Source organism: Bos mutus, chromosome 7 (assembly GCF_027580195.1).
Source record: "Bos mutus isolate GX-2022 chromosome 7, NWIPB_WYAK_1.1, whole genome shotgun sequence".
In the NCBI taxonomy this organism is placed as follows: Eukaryota; Metazoa; Chordata; class Mammalia; order Artiodactyla; family Bovidae; genus Bos; species Bos mutus.
In genome coordinates this window covers 61,389,824-61,406,884 of record NC_091623.1, presented here as the reverse complement: position 1 = coordinate 61,406,884, position 17,061 = coordinate 61,389,824, and the positions used below count along the sequence as shown (strand labels likewise).

The 17,061-nt window shown below is 42.3% G+C and overlaps 1 protein-coding gene across 1 annotated transcript; it reads left to right on the top strand.

Annotated features, from left to right (window-relative positions):
- The first annotated feature begins 14,487 nt into the window (after nt 1–14,487).
- LOC102277019 (ras-related protein Rap-1b-like) lies at nt 14,488–15,442 on the top strand. The gene has a single exon (XM_070374843.1). It carries the CDS (start codon nt 14,611–14,613, stop codon nt 15,163–15,165), a length of 555 nt encoding a protein of 184 aa, XP_070230944.1. The 5' UTR covers nt 14,488–14,610; the 3' UTR covers nt 15,166–15,442.
- The last annotated feature ends 1,619 nt before the right edge of the window (nt 15,443–17,061 follow it).

Sequence of the window (17,061 nt, the reverse complement as noted above, 5' to 3'; positions counted from 1 at the left end):
CTCAGGAGGTGTATCAAACAGCTGTAATTGGATTCAGTTCAAACCAGCAAACATTTAGGTACATCAAAATTTGAACACTGACTGATTTTTGATGATGTTAAGAAATTATAGCTAACTTTTAGATGTGTTAATGGTATGGTAATTATGTTTTTTTAAAAGAATCCTTACTTTTTGAGATATATACATAAATATTTACTAGTAATAGGATATCTGGAATTTGCTTCAAAATAATCTGGGAGTGTAGCAAATTGACTGAGGTTTCCCTTGTGGCTCAGCTGGTTAAGAATCCACCTGCAATTCGGGAGACCTGGATTCTATCCCTGGGTTGGGAAGACCCCCTGGAGAAGGACATGGCAATCCACTCCAGTATTCTGGCCTGGAGAATTCCATGGACTGTATAGTCCATGGAGCTGAAAAGAGTCGAATATGACTGAGCGACTTTCACTTTTCACTTTGTAGGAAGTGATTAGGAATATAGGTGAAATAAGATTGACCATGAGTTGACAATTTTTGGAGCTGGTTGTTGGGTCATGTACCCATCGTTATGGGCTCATTTTGTTATTTTCTACCCTTTTATACATGTTTGAAGTTTTCCATAACAAGAAGATTAAAAAAAAAAATTACCGCCTAAGCATCTTCTGTTAGGAAGTTACTTGATAGCATGCTTCAGCAGGTTCCGAGAAAGAGAGAAAGGTATGGCGCTAAGAAACAGTGTGTGCAAGCCAGGAGAGCAGTCCAGGGGAGTCCCAGGATGAGAGCTGAGAGATGTGCAGCAAGTCTGGAGCCACCAGGCAGACTGACCAAGGGGCTCTTGGAAAGGGGTTGTGGGGAGGGATCCCATAGGATGGAGAGTATGACTGAAGCCCTGGAAACCCACAGAAGGCAAAAAAAAAAGGCAATTATACTCCCAGGAAAACAAACAAAAAATAGATAAGAAGGCAGGACTCAAATATAAAGCAAAATGAAACACAGCACAGAAGTGAGCTGCAGTGAATGGGTTTCCATGGTTATTACAAAATTTTTTTTAATTGTTTTACCTTTTAGACTCAACTTAAAAAGAACTCATGGGGCTGGGGGGCTTCCTTGGTGGCTCAGTGGTAAAGAATCCACCTGCCAATGCAGGAGACACTGGTTCGATCCCTGGGCTGGGAAGATCCCACATGCTGCAGAGCGACTAAGCCCGTGTGCCACAACTACTGAGCCTGTGCTCTAGAGCCCAGGGGCCGCAACTACTGGGCCCATGTGCCCTACAGCCCATGATCCACAAGAGAAGCCACCGCAGTGAGAAGCCCGCACATCACGACTGGAGGGCAGCCCCTGCTCCATGCAACTGGAGAAAAGCCCACACAGCAGTGAAGACCCAGCACAGCCAAGATCAATGAATTAATTAATTATTTTAAAAAAGAACTTGTGGACGATTTCACTACAGTTAAGTGGAATATAGATGTCATCAAATGACAAATGTATAAGTCAAGGTGTAGGCAAGACATGGGGCTTGGAAGGCAGAGGGTAGGGTGGGAGCTCTAATGTTCCTATCTTCAGTTCAGTTTAGTTCAGTTGCTCAGTCATGTCTGACTCTTTGCGACCCTATGAATCCCAGCATGCCAGGCCTCCCTGTCCATCACCAACTCCCGGAGTCCACTCAAACTCACATCCATTGGGTCGGTGATGCCATCCAGCCATCTCATCCTCTGTCGTCCCCTTCTCCTGCCCTCAATCCCTCCCAGCATCAGAGTCTTTTCCAATGAGTCAACTCTTCGCATGAGGTGGCCAAAGTAACCGAAGTTTCAGCTTTAGCATCATTCCTTCCAAAGAACACCCAGGACTGATCTCCTTTAGGATGGACTGGTTGGATCTCTTTGCAGTCCAAAGGACTCTCAAGAGTCTTCTCCAACACCACAGTTCAAAAGCATCAATTCTTCGGTGCTCAGCTTTCTTCACAGTCCAACTCTCACATCCATACATGACAAATTAGAGGTAAATCTGTCCTAGATTGATAAAGAAAGAAATTAAGGCTTAAGTATATTTTTTGAGGTTTCAGAACAGATCTGAGAAGGAACCAGGAATAATCTGGGGATGGAGAAAGGAGACAAAAGGTAATAGAAGTCAATTAAACCCTGGTATTTATTATACCAGGACATTCATGATTGATAAACCTGGAGACTTCAGCACAAGCATAAAACTTGGGATGTAGATGTAATCACCAGAAGTACAAAATCTAGAACTAGTCAAATGAGTTTCTGCAGGGAGAAAGCCCGGGGATAGAGAATGTCACGTCAGGGCACCGGTGCTTCCCATTATATGCTCCTTTGGGCATGTGTTGCTTTGGTTAGAAGGTGTATCACAGAGGGCTTTGTGAGCCATTTAAAATAGTTTTGAGTTTTACAAAGACAATCGAGTGATGTGATCAGGTCAGTGTTCTAAATGGATTGCTCTGGCTGCTAAGAGAGATGGACTGGAGAGCAGGGCAGACTGGGAGCGAGGACATTGAGGGCAAGGGAGCGAGAGGGCCATTACAGGTGTCCAGGCTGGAGATGATGGCGGCCTGGCATAGGAATGGAGAGAGCTGGATGGGCTCAAGAAGTAATAAACAGGGTGAGGAAGAATCACAACCAATGCCTGGCTGATCGTCATTTCTGTGTTTCTGCACTCACTCACCTCCAATCTCACCCTACTCTCTTGCTATCCTGAGTTTCCTGCTATTCCACAAATTGACTATACGTCTTTGTCTATGCTGATGCCTCTTTTGAGAATGCTTTCCTCTCCCTTCTCAGCTTGCAGAGTTCCAGGTCATTAGCACAAATCTTTTGTCTTCTCATAAATCTTCTCCCAAGGAGAAGTGCTCCCACCCTTGGGTGCCCCAGGAGGCCAGTAGATCTCTGTTTGGCCCTAAGCACAGTCTCCTATAGATCTCCATTTATGTGTCTGTCTTCTCCCCAGGCTATGGTTTATAGTACAGAGGAACTGTCACTTATTATCCTTTATATTTTTACCCCTTAAACTAGAAGTATGAAGATATTTCATCTTGTTTGCCAACACTCTTAGCTTGGTGATGACCAAACGGAATGCCACATTGCAGATGACTCCGAAGGGGTGCAGGCACTGAAAGGCGGTGGTGGGTTCTGGGAAAGAGAAAGTCTGTCGGCGGAGAGAAGACAGAGCCAGGAGTTCAGCGAATGAACCCACAAGAAACACCCCTCTCCAACAGAGTGAAAATACCATGCGGGTCTACCATTCTATCACATAAAATACCTCGCAGAATGAGGAGTGTTCCTCCAGGTCTGGATACCTTTATACCGTCAAGGAATTTCTGCTCCCCAAATTTGATGTATATATTAGGACTTGGCAACTACAGCCATGGGTTTTAGTTGAGACATGCCTGGGCCAGATCATGTCACAGCATTGGGTTATCTGAGTCCTAGAGACTTGAGGAATGCTACTTTGGGATGAAATCTTCCATTCCAACAATGTTTGGATAAATCCACTGGGTCCTCCTAACCTTCTAGATTAGTTTTCTGGAGCCGCCATAACAAATTACCACGAACTGGGTGGGTTAAAACTGCAGAAGTGTGTTCTCTCATAATTCTGGAGACCAGAAGTCTAAAATCAAGGTGTCGGGAACCCCCTGATGGTCCAGTGTTTAGGACTCCAGGGCCCAAGGCCCAGGGTCCCATCCCTGGTCAGGGAACTAAGATTCTGCTAGCCATGTGATCTGGCAAAAAAAAAAAAAAAAAAAATTAAAAGCATAAAATAAACAAATAAAATCAAGGTGTCATCAGGCTGTAGTCCCCCGAAAGCTGTAGGGGAGAATCTTTCCTTAATTCTCCCAGCTTCTGGGGGCTCAGGCATGCCTTGGCTTCCTTGACTGCATCCCTTCAATCTCTGCGTCAGTCTTCACATAGCCTTCTCCTCTTCTGCGACTTCTGCCTCTTATAACGACACTTTTCATTGGATTTGACACCCAACTGGATAATCCAGGATGTTCTCATCCTGGGATCCTTAATTACATTCACAAAGATGCTTTTTTCCAAATATGGTCATATTCACAAGCTCTGGGATGCAGGTATGTCCTTGGGGGTGGGGGTGGGGGTCCACTATTCCACCTACTACATCTTCTGAACAGAATATAACAAAGAGGATATAGAACGTGCTAGCTCTGAGATGTAAACAATTTGTCTTAATGCAGACATACACAATGTCCTTTAAAAACTTAGACTGAATAGTGAAACACTCACAAAGAAGCCGCAGCAAACAAGCCCAATCCTAAACAGCAACATTAACATGATTGTTTTTGTCTTCGCGGCCACAGCCGCACAGAAGGCTCTATGCAGACTGTGGTCTTATTGTCTCTCCCCTGGAAACTTTCTAAGGCCCAGTATGTTGAGCTCTGGGGACATTAGAACACTGTGACATTATGCCAGATTTTTCCAGTTAAAAAAGAAAGGATTATTTTTGCCCAGGAAATTCTATCATCATTGCCAAAGAAGAGAAGATGGAGGAGAAAGAAGAGAGGAAGCAACCCAGCACACGCATGAAGAGCCCAGCTGCAGACTCCAGCCTTTCCCACTGAGACAGATCCTCGGTAGTCTGTGCTTCAGAGCCTGGGTGGGAAAGCAGAACCTCTCCTCTAGAAGAGCACCCCAAATTCCTCTGCGTTTCTGTTCCTTGCTCTCGCTCCAGCCATTCTCATCTGAAATTGAAGTTTCGCAAGGCCAGCATAGATGTTTGTGTTGTTTACTAGGCTGTGCTCACCTCCATTTGATCAACAGCTGGGAAGGTAACCAGAAGTTTACATTTCCAGAAGTCCAGGAAGGCAGCCCTCTCCATGGTCTCACGCCTAGCTTCTGAAATCATGTGGCTAGTGAGCCATGATAACCTGCTGTAACGTATTCAAGTTGTTTCCTGAGAGTCAGGGATGTAGATGGTCACCTCTGACTCCACTTTTGAAAAGAAACAGCCAAAGGGATGAGAGTGAATACCATACGAAAAGAAAGGGCCAAAGGGATGAGAGTTATTACCACATGACAAAGTGTTACTGTCTTGTCATTATCAATAGTTATGGGACATATTGAATAACTACTGAATAACTGCTGTGGACAGCGCCCTCTAGCTCCACTCTGATGAAGAAAAATCAAAGCAACGAAAGTCACTCTTGTGTGACGAATTGTTGCCATTTTATCACTATCAATATTAATTGAATATAGAGCTACATCCCAACTGATAAGGACACAACATCTTCCTCCCGGGAGCCTGAGCCATTGCGGGCATAAGTTGATGAAGAGAGACATATCTCGTCCTCGTTTTCAGTCAATGCTTGCTGGCATCTTATTAATGCTTAGATAAGAAAAACCAGCATTGTTCATGACCTCTTCCCCGACCACACAGCCTCAGAAGTACAGTTCATCTTCCTGCTTCTTGTTTGTTGTTTAGGGTCACCAATTATTACTCTGTTAATAAAGTTGTCCAATATTTTCTTAGCGGATGGTCTCAAAGTGGCAAACACGCAATTCTCCTGAGGACTGGGAACTAGCCCTCTGGCTGCCTGCCCACCACCCCGCCCCCCTTGCTGCTCCCTCTGTTACACAGACCCCAGCTAGACCCCAACACATTCCCTCTGGAAGGGAGGGTCTCGGGCAACATATAACTTTCAGTCTTTTCTTATAATTTACTTCAAATTATTGTATTTTCAGCTCTCTGTGCATGGGCTCTAAGAAACAGTGACTGGGAAGCTAGATAAGTTGATCTCTAAGGATTCTTTCTACCTTCACCCATGCTGTCACATGGAAGGCAAGAAAAACATGGTGTGCTTGTCCAATAAAAGTTCAGGGAAGGACTGAGCTAGTTCTGTCCGTCTCTAAGGCCAGATGCTATGGGTAGATTTCACAGTTCCAAACATGCGGTGCTGTCATCTGCAAGCCCTTCTGAATGGGTAACCATAATGGAATGCAAGGCTGGCCTCTGGGTTGCTGATCTGTCCACCCTGACCTAAGCAGGGACTCTAATTTACAATTAAGAAAATGGTTAAAACAGCATTTTGCAGACTTCTCAAACTAAGTCCTCCTAAAGTAGACACTGACCCAGGTGAAAGCCCCTAAAAGTCTCTCCGGGGGCTTAAGAAAAGCTTGCCTATGAGAATAAAATAGCCCATGAAGGGATGACCAAAGGCAGCAAAAGGCATCCTCTCATGCTACGCTTGGCCAGGACACAGCTTTCTAGCTCTCCCAGCCAAGTCTCCTGTTTCCTACTGAGCAACCAGGTAACAGTCTGAGGAGTTAGAACAGCAGCCTGAAAAATGAATTCCAGATATGAAAACTCAGAGGTGAAGGATCTGACACTTGTCACTAAGATTTAGATATAAAGTTCATTTGAACCTCAGAGAGGACGGCCTTAACAAGTCATAGGCATGAGAAAAAAGAGGCCCCTCTTGCTTCCTCTGGGCTGGTAAGCAAGAACAGAAGATGATTTGTTCCTGGAGTCAGGACTACAGAAGCCTGATCTCTGGACAAAGTCCCTTTACAGCCATTCTGGGTGGCCCATCCCCCTCATGTCCCTGGGGCTCCTGCCTACTGGGGCCCCAGACACTCCTCTTCCTAAAAAATAAAAAGGCACTGGTGAGACCGCAGTGGGCAGAGGAAACAGGCTGTGGTGGACTAAGCCTGATGGAAGGGGCCTACTGATGCCAAGACAAGACAGTTGCAAACATAAAGCCTATGCTACAGCTCTCTATGGGGCTCAGAGCACAGGTGGGTTGGAATAGGCAATGTAATACAACAACGCAGCATCAGTTCACTTCAATCGCTCAGTCGTGTCCAACTCTTTGCGACCCCATGGATGGCAGCATGCCAGGCTTCCCTGTCCATCACCAAATCTCTGAGCTTGCTCAGACTCATGTCCATTGGGTCGGTGATGCCATCCAACCATCTCATCCTCTGTCATCCCCTTCTCCTCCTGCCCTCAATCTTTCCCATCATCAGGGTCTTTTCCAGTGAGTCAGTTCTTCACATCAGGTGGCCAAAGTATTGGAGCTTCAGCTTCAGCATCAGTCCTTCCAATGAATATTCAGGACTGATCTCCTTTAGGATGGACTGGTTGGATATCCTTGCAGTCCAAGGGACTCTCAAGAGTCTTCTCCAACAGCACAATTCAAAAGCATCAATTCTTCGGCGCTCAGTTTTCTTTATGGTCTTACATAATATAATAGTTATGAAAAATATATAGTTATGGAGGATTTTAATTTTATATTGATTTAATAATGTGACTTTAAAAATGCAAAGAGCTGTCTGCCCTGACCTCCTCCAAATTTAAGATACTGAGATAGGAACCAAATGTCCCTCTTACTGCTTTCTCTCATGATCAAAACACTATAGAATTTTATCCTTGCTGTAAGTATACATTACGTATTTGATTTTCCTGGGAAATGTTTACTGGGAAACTGCTGGGTCACTAGAAGAAATGATTGAATAGCCTCATTGGCAGCAGGGCACCAAAATTTAAAAGCAGACTGGGGACCTGGATGTCATTGGCATTCTCATCCTAATGTGTCCTCAAACTGTAAACCAATCACTTAATATATCAAAGCAGAGTATTTTCAGATGTACAGCTATAAATTATATAAGCTAGATTTTTATTTGATGACTTCTTCCCCAGTTTATTTATTAAACATACAGAACATCAATTTCAAGCACGGGTGATCCAATTTTGCATGGTAAACGAGCATGAGCTTTGGAATCAGACAGCCTGGGGTATGAGTTTGGGCTCAGCGAATTATTAACTGTGACCTTGGGCACATTTCTTTGTATAGCTCAGAGCCTGAAGCCTGCTAAGCACTGTCAATAAATTTTGCTTGTACCAGCAATTCAGTACAAGCAAAGTATTTCATTCCTGTCTATTCTTACAGATCATAGAATGAATTCAAACCACATAAATCAATAACGATCTTTAACAGGGGAAGCTTCTCCCTCCTCCCCTTGCAGAGAAGGGGCAGTAACAAAATTCCAAGTTGATTGAGGCTCCACTACCTATGAGATCATGGAAATGATTTTTTCAAGGGACCCAGCATTTGTTCTGCAAAAGCTAAGATAATAAAATATAAAAAGTAGATATTGAAATGAAAACTGCAACAAAGGAAATGTGGCTTTAAAAATGAAACCCAGCAATATAATGCAAGTTCTCCTCCTGAAACATCTTTGTCGTCCATCCTTGTCTTTCTGCCCTAGCCGGATGACTCTCACCATCTCTCACAAAGACCCTATCATAGCCTCTCCAGGGCCGCCTCCTCCACCCATTCACCACATCAGCACTGGTTACAACAGGCAGTAAGGGAGAATCGGTTATGGGACAGTTAGTGGTCTAATTCTATCTGAGTAGAATGGTATATATGGCTATATATATGGTATATTTGTATCTATGGATGTAAAAAGAAAACCTCACAAAATAAACGAAAAATATTAGGAGTGGTTCTTTAACATGTGTTCTGTTCTTTACATATTTGGGAAACTACTGAGAATTAGGAAAACATCACTATTAATTTCATAATCATGAAATAATTTCAGCTACTTTTTAAAAAGAAGAAAGTTTTTAATGGCATCCTACCGCAGAGGATAAAGTCCAAACTGCATATAAAGACTTCCATCCATGACCCCAGATTACTTTTTGAATATTATCTTCTTCTGTGTCTCTGACACATATCCTAAATAGAAAACACACTAAGCATTCTTTACCCCAAATTCCATCTTCACAGTCCAACTTCCAAGCCCTTTCCTACCCTGTTCTCACAGCCTGCCTGCGAAGATTTTCCCAGGTGCCTCTCCCAGAATCCACCTGTTAGAAATCACATAGAGCATCCATTTCATTTGGACGTGTAACAAACTTGTGTTTTCTCGCCACTAAGCAGTAAGCTCTTCAAAGGCAGGTTGTGTCTTCTTCCCAGAAGATCTGGCTCACCGCCTTGCACTCAAACATAGCCAACAGATGTTCACTGAAATAAATTAAAGAAGAGTGATGAGGATGATACAGCCGGGGCAGCTGCAAGAGGCTTGAAAGGGTAGGACTTGATCCGGGCTTAAAGAAGGGGCAACACTTAGAACTGATAGCAGATTACGGTTATAATTTCTGGGTTAAAAACACAAGGGCTTTTCCCAAGGGCATTGTTGTCATTCTGTTGTAGACTGCTTGTTGCTATAGAGTAAATTGATGCTAAAAGTTTTCCTTTACTAGGGAGATGTACCTTCTTATTTTTCACTTATATTCTTGAGTTAAAAGGATACAATATTTGCAATTAAAGATTAGTTGTCTAAAAGTGAAAGCGCCATCAGAAAACAAAATTAAAGGACAAATGACAAAGTAGGAAAATATTTACAATGTATATAATAAAGGGTCAGTAACTACATATCAGAGAGAAAATGTGGGTAAATGGGAAAAAAAAAAGCAACCAAATCACAAAAGAACAAATCAAAGACAATACAAGGGGAAAAATTTAACTTCATTAGTAAGAAATGGAAATTAGAATGAGATGCAATTTTTTTTTTTTTTTTTTGCCTTTCAAAATGACATACTAAAAGATACTACTCAACATCAGCAAGGGAGAGACAAGGGAATTTCCTGGTGTAACTTTTCTGGAAAACAAGTTAGGAAGAAGTCTCCAAGGGACTTCCCTGGTAGTCCAGTGGTTAAGAATCTGCCTGCCAAGCAGGGGACATGGGTTCGATCCCTGGTGTGGGGAGATCCCACATGCCGTGGAGCAGCTAAGCCCGCGCACCACAGCTACTGAGCCTGGGCTCTAGAGCCTGGGAGCTGCAGCTCCTGAGCCCACTCGCCACGACTACTGAGTGGGCTTGCTCTAGAGCCTTTGCTCTGCAACAAGAGCAGATACTGCAATGAGAAGCCCTCGCATCACAACTAGAGAAAGCCTTCACAGCAACAAAGACCCAGCACAGCCAAAAATTTAATAATTAAAGAATGATTTTCCAGTAGTCACGTATGGATGTGAGAGTTGGACCATAAAGAAGGCTGAGCGCCAAAGAACTGATGCTTTCAAACTGTAGTGTTGGAAAAGACTCTTGAGAGTCCCTTGGACCGCAAGATCAAACCTGTCAAGCCTAAAGGAAATCAGCCCTGACTATTCATTGGAAGGACTGATGCTGAAGCTGAAGCTCCAATACTTGGGCCACCTGATGTGAAGAACTGACTCTTTGGAAAAGACCCTGATGCTGGGAAAGACTGAAGGCAGGAGGTGAAGGAGACGACCAAGAAAATAAAGGCTGACAGAGTTTCCACTGTTTTCCCATCTATTTGCCATGCAGTGATGGGACCAGATGCTATGATCTTAGTTTTTTGAATGATAAGTTGTAAGTCAGCTTTTTCACTCTCTTTCACTTTCATTAAGAGGCTCTTTAGTCCCTCTTCAATTTCTGCCACAGCTTTCCCTAAAGTCACTCAGTCGTGTCCAACTCTTTGCAACCCCATGGACTATACAGTTCATGGAATTCCCTAGGCCAGAATACTGGAGTGGGTAGCCTTTCCCTTTTCCAGGGGATCGTCCCAACCCAGGGATGGAACCCAGGTCTCCCACATTGCAAGCAGATTCTTTATCAGCTGAGCCACAAGGGAGGCTCTCATGGCCCCAACCATAACCGAAATGGGGCACTCCCAGCCCTAGGAAGTAAGTGGGATGAGAAGGTACCCAACCTTACTTATGACTGAGGTGTCCTAACCCAGAATTGCAGTTCTCTTTTTTCTGCATCAAAAATATGATGTGAATGGTATAAATATATATACATTCACAGTGTATAAAGCAAGATCTTCCCAGATGTATCCTCCGTCAGTTGGGCATATGTTGAAGGCTCTGCTTGTCCCAGGAACTAAAGGTAGGACTTAACACTGCTGCCACCTTGTGGACACTATCTGTAACTAAAACTTTATCTTTGGTGTTCACGGGCACCTCAATTCACAAGGGCTGGGATTCTGTTAATGACAGATGCCCTGGGGTGTGTACTGGAGAAATAAATTCCAAACACACCTGACTTTCAGGAACCCAACTGTCAAAGTTAAAGTGTCCTGACACCCTTAGGAAAAAAAAAAAAGACAAAATAAACCTCCACAACAGGACAAGATGCTAAGGATCCCGAATTCCTGCCAGAACCCCAATCAAAATGACAACAGGAAATAAATCCTACCAGTCACAACCACCATCACCACAAATCTACAGACAATAAAGGCAGGCGGGAGCCTGGAGGAAAAAGAATGCCCCTAAACTGTCTCTGGGAATATACACTGGCAATAGTCAGCATAATGGACAGTCTCTGAAGACCTGGAAAAAACCTCTCAGAGGGATCAAAACTAGATCTGACGGCCTCACACCATGGCCTATATCCCGAGAAAACCGTCGATCAAAAGGCGCACGCACCCAACGAATGCCGCAGCACTGCTTCTGTTTCGGAGTCCTGGCTCGCTCCGCTCACAGCAAGACAGGCCGATGGGGTTGTGGCAAGGAAGAGACTTCAATAGAGGAGCCAGCTGAGCAAGAAGATGGCAGGCTAGCACCTTGATAACCATCTTGTCAGGGCTTGGTTGCCAGGTTCTTTTATGGATCAGAGATGAGGGGGAAGGTGAGGAAAAAAAAAAGACTATTCAATCCTTGCAAATATCCCCTAGAATGGCGAGCCTCAGGCAGGGGAACGTGTTAGTTTCACTTCCTTAGAGTCTTTCACAGGTGGGCAGCTTGGGTTATTTCCCTGAAGAAAGCCTTTATGTATATTTATAATAACAAAAAAGGATTAACGTCACAGAAGCAGATCCAGTGTAAATTTAAAATTAACCCTTCCTGGTAACAAATCCCCCGTCTCAGTGTCCATCCCACCATTTTGTGGGAGAAGGGGGGCCGTTTTGCTTGTCAGATGGGTCTTCCTGGAGTGCCTGCCGTTGGTGCCGGTGTCTTGAAATGTTAAGACTTGTCTTCCTTTGTTCCTCTTGGAAAAGTGCCTACTTTACATCTGTAGACTTAGAAATATTTAACTTTAAACATAAGAGGCAGCATCTCAAGTTAAGAAATTTATCACTTTTCTATGCATGGGAAGACGCAAGAGTCAGGGCTGGTTAAATCTATTTAATATATCTTAGCTAACTGGGGCCTGTCATCCTGCTTGCAGAGTCTCCTCAAGGTTCCTCCACTCCACAGTGGGTGGAGTGGCTGCAGTCTAAGGACTGCCAGGGGGATGGCATTCCCCTTTCTCAGGGCACACTGGCTCCACTGAAGGGCTGCAATTGCTGATTCCGGTTCTCAGGCCTTCCCCTCTAGCTCATGAATGACCATTACTGGGAAACATTTCATGATCAAAGTTTGTCCCAAGGCACTGGGAGCTTCATTCCAGTTCAGTCAAAAAGTTCTTGATTTTTTCACTCCAGGTGTTAAGTTTTGGACCAGCTTCCACCAATAATTAAAATTCTCTGTATTCTGTCTAATTATAATCCAGGAGACATTTTCCCTCATTGCTTCTTCCCATACCAAGAACCACACTATTACAATTATTTCTTCTAAAATGTTTAGTCATAGAAGTTTTGTTGGAGGCCTGATTTACACACTGGTTACTGTAAGAGACAACAATCTTACAAATTAGAGAGGATGTAAGTAATGCAGACAAGGACATAGAGCAGCATAGACACGAAGCATGATTTGAAAACAAAGAGCAAATTTAACTAATGATTAGTATAACTAGCTATAATCCATTTATAATAATAGAGTGGCCAAAGGAGCTATAATTGACTTAATGAGGTATCTGCAATTTCATTGTACTGAAATTGCCACACACTCTTAACTCACAGCTTAATCTTTGAAACAAGCATATGTTACTGGCAGGATCAACCAAGTAGAGAGAAAAAGATAAGTGTTCCAAAAGACATAATCTACCAAACTATTTATTGCAAGTCATAATGAATTGAAGAAGTTTTTCTTACATCTGGGAAACACAGATTTAAACCAATAATTCTTTCAGATAGAAACCATAATATTACAACCATGCTTACCAGTTTACTCAGTTCTATGTAACTAATCCTTTTTGTTAACAGCTTCATGAAGTCCTCAGATTTCTCAATATAATGCTTCAATTCTTTTTTTACTCAGCTCAGTATTATGTGCTGAAAGTTAGAAACTTTAAGTCCTTTTCATAAATCTTGAAGAGGAAACATTTTGCAAAGGCATTAGACTGAAACCATCACCAAGTACGGTGACACAGATGGTCACCATACATTACCAGATGGTCAACACTGAAATCAGACTGATTATATTCTTTGCAGCCAAAGATGGAGAAGCTCTATAAAGTCAGCAAAAACAAGATGGGGAGTTGACTGTGGCTCAGATCATGAACTTCTTATTGCAAAATTCAGACTTAAATTGAAGAAAGTAGGGAAAACCACTAGACCATTCAGATATGACCTAAATCAAATCCCTTATGATTATACAGTGGATGTGAAAAATAGATTAAAGGAATTAGATTGAATAAGACAGAGTCCCTGTAACTATAGATGGAGGTTCGTGACACTGTACAGGAAGCAGTGATCAAGATCATCCCCAAGAAAAAGAAATGCAAAAAGGCAAAATGGTTGTCTGAGGAGGCCTTACAAATAGCTGAGAAAAGAAGAGAAGCTAAAGGCAAAGGAGAAAAGGAAAGATTCAAATGCATCCCATTTAAATGCAGAGTTCCAAATAGCACAGCAAGATAAGAAAGCCTTCCTCAGTGATCAATGCAAAGAAATAGAGGAAAACAATAGAATGGGAAAGACTAGGAATCTCTTCAAGAAAATCAGAGATAGGAAGGGAACATTTCATGCATAGATGGGCACAATAAAGGACAGAAATGGTATGGGCCTAACAGAAGCAGACGATATTAAAAGAGGTGGCAAGAATACACAGAAGAAGTATACAAAAAAGATCTTCATGACCCAGATAACCACAATGGTGTGATCACCTATCTAGAGCCAGACATCCTGGAATGAGAAGTCAAGTGGGCCTTAGGAAACATCATTACCAACAAAGCTAGTGGAGGTGATGGAATTCCAGTTGAGTTATTTCAGATCCTAAAAGATGATGCTGTGAAGTGCTGCATTCAATATGCCAGCAAATTTGAAAAACTCAGCAATGGCTACAGGACTGGAAAAGGTCAGTTTTCACTCCAAACCCAAAGAAAGGCAATGCCAAAGAATGTTCAACTAACGCACAATTGTACTTATCTCACACGCTAGCAAAGTAATGCTCAAAATTCTCTGAGCCAGGCTTCAATAGTATATGAACTGTGAACTTCCAGATGTTCAAGCTGGATTTAGAAAAGGCAGAGGAACCAGAGATCAAATGGCCAACATCCGCTGAATCATCAAAAAAACAAGAGAGTTCCAGAAAAATATCTTCTTCTGCTTTATCAACTACACAAAAGGCTTTGACTGTGTGGATCACAACAAACTGGAAAATTCTTCAAGAGATGTGAATACCAGGGCAGCAGCAGCGGTAGCGGCAGGACCGCCGTGGCGCCGGGAGCAGCGACTCGGAGGGAGCATGAGGCGACGCTGGCTGCGGGCACCCGGTGACAGCGCGAGAGGTACTAGCTTTTACAAGTTTGCACCATGCGTGAGTATAAGCTAGTCGTTCTTGGCTCGGGAGGCGTTGGAAAATCTGCTCTGACTGTACAGTTTGTTCAAGGAATTTTTGTTGAAAAATATGATCCTACGATAGAAGATTCTTATAGAAAGCAAGTTGAAGTAGATGCACAGCAGTGTATGCTTGAAATCTTGGATACTGCAGGAACGGAACAATTCACAGCAATGAGGGATTTGTACATGAAAAATGGACAAGGCTTTGCGTTAGTTTATTCCATCACAGCACAGTCCACATTTAATGATTTACAAGATCTGAGAGAACAGATTCTTCGAGTTAAAGACACAGATGATGTTCCAATGATTCTGGTTGGTAGTAAGTGTGACTTGGAAGATGAAAGAGTTGTAGGAAAGGAACAAGGTCAAAATCTAGCAAGACAGTGGAACAACTGTGCATTCTTAGAATCCTCTGCAAAATCAAAAATAAATGTTAATGAGATCTTTTATGACCTAGCGCGACAAATTAACAGAAAAACTCCAGTGCCTGGGAAGGCCCGCAAAAAGTCGTCATGTCAGCTGCTTTAATATATTAATGCATTGTAGCTCTGAGCCAGGTCTGAAGAACTGTTGCCCAATTCAACAGTGCCAGCATTCCAACTTTGTTAAACCTACCAACATCTTAAATGGACTTTCTGTGGTGGTACCCTTTAAGAGGCGGATGAAAACTACTACATCAGTTTGCACATTCTAATCACTTTCCAGTATCACAGAGAGATTTTTACTTATATAATAGTCCTAGAGTATGCAGCTGGTAAAACCAGAGGCTACAATCCAATATTACTGCTAAGAGACATTTTTCATCCACCAATGTATGAAAATGGTGTACTGTATACTTTAACACACCCCATACTTTGTATTGGAGAGTACAATAATGTAAATCCTAAAAGCACCACTATTTTAGCATAATAAAAGAAAGTCCAAAGAGCTCCTATATAGACTACTCCAGATAACTTTGCTTCTTTGATACTTGTAGCTTATTGTAATTTTTTTTAAGAAATTCAAGGTCATTATCATTGTCTTGTACAAATAAGTGCTTTGATTAACACAGCTATATAGTTTTTTTAATTTTTAAAAAACCTGTGGAGACAGTGATCTTGTCTTTAAAATATGATAGTCCTTTCAGTATAATGTCTTAGATTAAAGACGTTGCCTTTAATATCTGTTGGGAAGGAAATGTCCAGACTTTTCAAATCTTTTATTATATGCTTCCTTTTTTGTTTACATAGGGAACAATGTTTATAGTTGTGTGTACAGTGGGGGTCTACAACAAGAAGTGTATATTTTCAAACACTTTTTTAATGATTTAACAATTTTTGTAAATCATTTTCAGGCTTCTGCAGCTGTAGATTCTCACTGTGAATCCCCTGCTTGCTCATGCATAAATGTATTTGCAATACCAAATACACAGGTTTAGTCTTTTTGCCTGTTAGTGATTGTTTCCCATGTGTAACGTTTTGGTTGAGATGTTAAATGGTGGAAAAGTACTGTGGATGTGAATGTGGGGAGTAATTTTAATCATGTGTAATTGGTCACAAGGCCTAAGTTGCGGTAACTATTGCTGTTTTATTTAACAATGCCTTGTTGCTTTGTCCAACAGGGAGCCACAGTATTTAAACTGACCAACCTAATGTTACAACTACTTTTGAGGTGGCCAAATGTAAACTAAAAGCCTTAATTAAAGTGGTGCAATTTTGTATAACTTAGCATCAGTAGTTCAATAAATTTGGATTGCCATGCAAGGGCTTGCGTTATAATTACTTGCCACTTGAATGTGTTTTGTGTAATGTTTAACAGTGCTAGTTAAATAAATATGGGTTTAACTTCTTTTTAAATGTGGAAAAAAAAAAAAAAGAGAGAGATGTGAATACCAGACCACCTGACCTGCCTCCTGAGAAATCTCTATGCAGGTTAGGAAGCAACATTGGGAAAGGAGTATGTCAAGGCTGTATAATATCACCCTGCTTATTTAACTTCTATGCAGAGTATATCACACGAAATGCCAGACTGGACGAAGCACAGAGTGTCTCATTCCTAATTTCCGCCCTGAACTCCTTTCCGGGGTGTTGAAGGCCAGCAGCTTCAGTCACCATGATTTAATCTTTGTACAAGTAGATGGCAGAGCCCCTTCAGGTCATAAATCTGACTACAGATGGTGGCATTACATAACCGTTTTGTCACATACTTGGTGATGTAAGGGACAAAACTTTTTTTTTAATTTTTAAAAATTTATTTTAATTGGAGTATAATTACTTTACAATATTGTGGTGGTTTTTACCATACATCAACATGAATCAGCCGTGGGTGTACATGTGTTCCCCCATCCTGAACCCCCACCCCACCTCCCCTTCCCCCATTCCTCTGGGTTGTCCCAGAGCACCGGCCTTGAGTGCCCTGCTTCATGCATTGAACTTGCACTGGTCA